Source organism: Rana temporaria, chromosome 4 (genome assembly GCF_905171775.1).
Source record: "Rana temporaria chromosome 4, aRanTem1.1, whole genome shotgun sequence".
Taxonomy (NCBI): Eukaryota; Metazoa; Chordata; class Amphibia; order Anura; family Ranidae; genus Rana; species Rana temporaria.
This window is the reverse complement of record NC_053492.1, coordinates 418,571,514-418,578,252: the sequence shown is the minus strand read 5'-3', so window position 1 is coordinate 418,578,252 and position 6,739 is coordinate 418,571,514. Positions and strand designations below refer to the sequence as shown.

Sequence of the window (6,739 nt, the reverse complement as noted above, 5' to 3'; positions counted from 1 at the left end):
TTACGCGCGCACACAAATACGTGCTCCCTACCTGAATCTACCCCTATATATATATACACACAGTATCTTGAAAAAGTATTCATACCCCTTGAAATTGGGATTTTATGTGATAGACCAACACAGTGACACATAATTGCGAAGTGGAAAGAAAATGATAAATGGTTTTCTACATTTTTTACAAATAAATATCTGAAAAGTGTGGAGTGCATTTGTATTCAGCCCCCGAGGCCTGAGCAGCAGCTACTGTTTCTAGGGTCAGGTCCCCCTGCCTTTCCAAGAGATTGTTGACAATCATACTGTCACACCAAGACAAGATACTACCCAGAATAAAATGACTCTGCAGTATGGTAATTGTAAGAAACAAATTGTCAAACGTTACATGCTATACCACTGTGCTATATACAGTTGTATTCAAAATTATTCAACCCCCACTGAAATTGATTGTTTTGCCCAGTTTGACATTGATTTTGATCATTCAGTCATCCTGCTTACAATTAAATCAGAGAGGCACGTGTAGGTCACACAAATATAACATAACATTTATAATGAAATAACCACAAATGTCTTTTCTGTGCTCACATCATTATCAGTTTTATTCAACCCCCAGTTGACATTCAATCTTAGTACTTAGTACAACATCCTTTTACAGTTAGAACAGCTTTTAAACGTGAAGCATAGCTTGACACAAGTGTTTTGCAGCGATCTACGGGTATCTTCGCCCATTCGTCATGGGCAAAAGCCTACAGTTCAGTCACATTCTTAGGCTTGCGCACTGCAACTGCTTTCTTTAAGTCCCACCAAAGGTTCTCAATCGGATTTAAGTATGGTGACTGCGATGGCCACTCCAAAATGTTCCAGCCTTTAATCTGCAACCATGCTCTAGTGGACTTGGAGGTATGCTTGGGATCATTGTCCTGTTGAAAGGTCCAACGTCTCCCAAGCCTCAGGTTTGTGATGGACTGCATCACATTGTTATCCACTATCTCCTGCTACTGAAGAGAATTCATGGTACCTTTCACACGCTGAAGCTTCCCTGTACCTGCAGAAGCAAAACAGCCCCAAAGCATGATTGACCCCCCGCCATGCTTCACAGTAGGCAAGGTGTTCTTTTCATCATAGGCCTTGTTCTTCCTCCTCCAAACATAGCGTTGATCCATGGGCCCAAACACTTCTAATTTTGTTTCATCAGTCCAGAGAACACAATCCCAAAACTTCTGTGGTTTGTCCACATGATTTTTGCATACTGCAGTCGACTCTTCTTATTCTTTGGAGACAGATAGGGGGTGCGCCTGGGAGTTCTGGCATGGAGGCCTTCATTACGCAGTGTGCGCCGTATTGTCTGAGCAGAAACTTCAGTACCCACATCTGACAAATCTTTTCTCAGTTCCTCAGCAGTCACAAGGGGACTTTTCTCCACTCTACGCTTCAGGTAGCGCACAGCAGTCAAAGTCAGCATCTTCTTTCTGCCACGACCAGGTAGCGTTTCAACAGTGCCCTTTGCCTTGAATTTGCGAATTATGCTTCCTATGGTGTCTCTTGGTATGTTTAACATCTTTGCAATCTTCTTATAGCCATTGCCCTTCCTGTGAAGAGTAATCACCTCTTCTATTGTCTTCCTGGACCATTCCCTTGACTTCACCATGTTTGTAACCACACCAGTAAATGTCTAGAAGGAGCTGAGTATCACAGTCATTTTAAAGCTGCCTGATTGGTGCTTAGTAGGCTTTATTGCTGCTCCCTGACATCCACAGGTGTTTTCAATACCTGATTGAAAACACTTCAATGAACCTCTGTTCTTCAGAGTGGTAGTCTTTAAGGGGTTGAATAATTGTGTAAATGAAGAATTCACAAAATAAACATTTACTACTGTATTACAAAACCAATTGATGTCATTTTAGTTGCAAATGGTTCTTTAAGACGTCCTTGTAGGATTTCATTCTGAATACAATTACAAATGTACACTAAATTCCCTAAAACCCTTTACAGCATTGGGGGGTTGAATAATTTTGAACACAACTGTACAGATCACACCACACAGAAACATTCTCCTGTACCATAACCCATAGGATATGCAATATGGCTACCTGGAGGCATTCTGTACACTGATGGGATACAGACGGACACCAGCCTGCTGGCATTTTAAATTGCAGGCTGGCCTAAACAAGCCCTTTACATGAAGTCCACACTTGTGCGACCTGCGTTCTGTGGGTAGGCAACCCATTCATTTCAATGCGCTGCCCTTTCCACAGAAACGCAAAGAAATAAGTCAGTGCCTTATCTTTGCAAACGTTGTGGTTTAAAATCACGCCACACCAAATTGCATTTGCAGGTCTGTGGGTGGAGGAGGCATTAAGAATTATTGTCTCTCCCCTAAGTCTGCTAAAGAACACCACCTTGGGTCGGGAACACGTGCGATTTTGTGAGCGTTTTCAACCCAGGCAAGTGTGAACCTAGACTACATAGGAAATAAAGCCACCATTTTAAACTTCAAATAACAGTTACTTTAACTGCCACAGTTGATAGTATGCTTATGTTGGCTCTCAACCAACCTTTCAAGCCCTCCAATAGCTGGTGTCCTTGCTGATCACATCTGCAGCACCACGGCGACTGCAAAGGCTAACCATATGTGGTTGTGGGATAGAAACAGGAACATCGAGTTCGGCTTTCCTGGAGAGGTAAGCAGAAATGGAATTCAGAGTTCAGAATAAATAGTGTTGTCACTAAGGCTGAGTTCACACCACATTGCTGTGCAAATCACATGCCATGTCTGTGCGATGTGAATTCGGCCATACAAACTGCATGGCTGAAATCGCATCGCATTCGCACCAAAATGGTGCAGGACCCTTTTTTTGGTTCGCACTGGAATCGGATTGCATGGGTATTCACACCTATGCGATCTGATTTCTTCACCATTTGACAGTTCGCACTGCGATCTGCAAACCGATCTGGGGGTGTCATTAACTTTACATTGCCAGCCGCAGCAGTTCGTAGCGAACTGCCAGCAAGTGACATGCAATATGGGAACCCGCACTGGAGTCCCGCTGGTTCCTGCATCGCATATGTGTGAACCGGGACTAAAGCTGGCCATACATGGATCAAAATTTGGCCAGTTTTAGCAGGGATCAGCTGGATTTTGATCCATGTTTGGGTAGGGTGGTTGTACGGAAGTCAATCCACTGATCAACTATAGCCGGCAAGGCTGGTCATTTTATTCTGCCGGCGGGGAAGTCAATACAATAGCTTAGTGGGAGGATTCCCCCATCCACATCAAATGTGTGCCTGAGGGAATCGAGTCAGTTTTTCAACCCGCTGGTTAAACAAAAATAAAGATTATGGGCCAGATTCTCGTAGATATCCGGCGGCGTAACGTATCTCCTTTACGTTACTCCGCCGCAAGTTTAACGGGCAAGTGCCTGATTCCCAGACCACTTACCTGTAAACTTGCGGCGGCGTAGCGTAAAGTCCACCCGCGCAAGCACTCCTAATTCAAATGATCCTGGTAGGGGGCGTGGATCATTTAAATTAGGCGCGCTCCCGCGCCGATCGTACTGCGCATGCTCGTCGGGTAAATTACCCGACGTGCATTGCGCTAAATGACGTCGCACGGACGTCATTTGTTTTGACGGTAACGTAAATGGCGTCCAGCGCCATTCACAGACGACTTACGCAAACGACGTTAAATTTTCAAATTGCGACGCGGGAACGACGGCCATACTTAACATTGAGTACGCCACCTAGGGGGCATGTTTATCTTTACGCCGCATATCGCTTACGGAAACAACGTAAAAACACTACGACGGGCAAGCGTACGTTCGTGAATCGGCGTGACTAGTCATTTGCATATTCTACGCTGACCGCAAAGGAAACGCCACCTTGCGGTCAGCGTAGATATTGCAGCCTAAGATACAACGGCGCTGGCCGTCGTATCTTAGGCATGTTTAAGTGTATCTCAGTTTGAGAATACACTTAAACATACAACGGCCTTAGATTCGGACTTAAGTCGGCGTATCTGCTGATACGCCGGCGTAATTCTTTGAGAAAATGGCCCTATATATATATATATATAGGCTGCTTAACAGTATAAAACATGTAATAACTAACCAGATCCATAAAGACCATTGTAAAGTTGATTTTAACCCTGGTTCACATTGAAATTGTGCGACTTCACTTGAAATTACACAATTTTGAACTTGCATGTCAGTGTAACTTGGCTGACATCTTTGCACCTGAAATCGCCAAAGGTAGTGCAGGAACTACTTTTTCAAATCGGTGCTGCACCGCCAATTTGGTGTCACATTGATTTAAACAATTCCATTGCCGGAAATAGGGTCCAAATTGCATTACATGTCGCACCGGTGTGAACGGGGGCTTTACGTTAATGAACTGTTTTTCTAGATCATTCTACATGCTCTAAGTGTTTTTGGTCTCCCTTTTTACTTTGATCAGGACAATGCCAAAAAGAAAACGTGCCCGCGGGGGTAAAAGAATAAACCTTAAAGCTGCTAAGAAAGCCATCCGAATTACAATTGATGGCAAGAAAAGGCTGGATCTATCTAAGAGGGAGATTTCCAGCTTTCCTAAATGCTTGTTGAAGCTGTTGGATGTGGTAGAGCTGGATCTCAGTCGGAATTTTATAAAGAAAGTGCCTAATTGGATAGAGAAATTTCAAGATCTTCGCTTGTTGGACCTGCATAGTAATCAGATTAAGAATCTCCCAGGATCTATAGGGCATCTTCAAAATCTACATTTCCTCAATGTTAGCAACAACAAACTCACAGAAAAAGGTATCCCTATGGAGCTGAACCAGCTGAAGAAACTTCGTCAACTCAATCTTGGTCTTAACGCTATAGATGTTCTACCAACTTCAATAGGTGCACTTAAAGATCTTGAACAGGTGGGCCTTTTTGACAACAATCTTACTAAAGTGCCCCCCGGTGTCCTTGAATTGCCAAAATTAAAAAAACTGAACACTGAGAGAAATCCTATATTGCCAACAAAAGAAGAATTGGAGGCAGAACAACAGGAGGCCATCCAACGTGTTGGAAATCTTCATCTTGTAAATGAGAAATATTTGTGCAAGCCCTGTGTCGCTATGTGTCATGGAGAAAAAAGCAAGCTGAATAAAAGGAAATCTCTCTTCACCAACCTAGTGACCCCAAACTCAACCAGCAAAAAAATCAAAACAAATGATTAATAAACAGAATACTAAAGTGTACAAAAGACTTGTCATTTTTCTATCATAACACCTAAATAATAAACTATTATCTACATACTACATACATATAATACCAGAATCGTTTTCATATTAAGTCATACTAGTGATTTATAATATATACTATATATAAAGACCAAGGGCCAGATTCACGTAGAAGAGCGGCGGCGTAACGTATCGTAGATACGTTACACCGCCGCAATTTTTCATCGCAAGTGCCTGATTCACCAAGCACTTGCGATGAAAACCTACGCCGGCGGCCTCCGGCGCAAGGCGGGCCAATTCAAATTCATTTAAATTAGGCGCGCTCCCACGCCGGACCTACCGCGCATGCTCCGTTTCCGAACTCCCGCCGTGCTTTGCGCGAAGTGACATCATTTTTTCGAACGGCGACGCGCGTAGTGTAATTCTGTATTCCCGGACGGCTTATGCAAACAACGTTATTTTTTAAATTTCGACGCGGGAACGACGGCCCTACTTTATACAGCAATACGATTGCTGTGTAAAGTTAAGGCACCAAAAAAAACGACTAACTTTGCGACGGGAAACTAGACTAGCGGCGACGTAGCAAACGCGAAAAAAACGTCGTGGATCGCCGTAACTCCTAATTTGCATACCCGACGCTGGTTTACGGCGGAAACTCCCCCCAGCGGCGGCCGCGGTATTGCATCTTAAGATCCGACAGTGTAAAACAATTACACCTGTCGGATCTTATGGCTATCTATGCGTAACTGATTCTATGAATCAGTCGCATAGATAGAACAACAGATACGACGGCGTATCAGGAGATACGCCGTCGTATCTGCTCTGTGAATCTGGCCCCAAATGCACTGTTTGGATAAAAATAGGGTATCTAAAAATTTCAGCTACAGTTTAAAGTGAACATGTGGTCAATTTAAAGGCATAGTTCACCTTTACTAAAAAACTGGGGTTTTCCGTAGATAAAAACAATGGGCTAGATTCAGAAAGACTTACGACGGGCGTATCAGTAGATACGCCGTCGTAAGTCCCAATCCGCGCCGTCGTATCTTTAAGCGTATGCTCAAATTGAGATACGCTTAAATGTTGCTAAGATACGACCGGCGTAAGTCTCCTACGCCGTCGTATCTTCGGGTGCATATTTACGCTGGCCGCTAGGTGGCGCTTCCGCTGATTTCCGCGTAGAACATGCAAATGAGCTAGATACGCCTATTCAGAAATGTACGTCCGCCCGGCGCATTGATTTACGTCGTTTACGTAAGGCTTTTTTCGGCGTAAAGTTACCCCTGCTATATGAGGCGTAGCCAATGTTAAGTATGGACGTCGGGACAACGTCAAATTTTCCGTTGTTTACGTTGTTTGCGAATAGGGATGTGCGTAAGTTACGTTCACGTCGAAAGCATTGACTATTTGCGATGTAATTTGGAGCATGCGCACTGGGATACGTTCATGGACGACGCATGCGCCGTTCGTTAGGAACGTCAATTATGTGGGGTCAAGGCTCATTTTAATACAACACGCCCACTGCCTGGACAATTTGAATTACGC

At 43.9% G+C, this 6,739-nt stretch overlaps 1 protein-coding gene across 1 annotated transcript; it reads left to right on the top strand.

Moving 5' to 3' along the window:
• Positions 1-2,551: 2,551 nt before the first annotated feature.
• LOC120935452 (leucine-rich repeat-containing protein 18-like) lies at positions 2,552-5,238 on the top strand. The gene is made up of 2 exons (XM_040347517.1): positions 2,552-2,675; positions 4,447-5,238. Exon 2 carries the CDS (start codon positions 4,451-4,453, stop codon positions 5,192-5,194), a length of 744 nt encoding a protein of 247 aa, XP_040203451.1. The 5' UTR covers positions 2,552-2,675; positions 4,447-4,450; the 3' UTR covers positions 5,195-5,238.
• The last annotated feature ends 1,501 nt before the right edge of the window (positions 5,239-6,739 follow it).

Coding starts and splice junctions, on each gene's coding strand:
- LOC120935452 (XM_040347517.1), top strand. CDS start 4,451: ATGCCAAAAAGAAAACGTGCCCGCGGGGGTAAAAGAATAAACCTTAAA.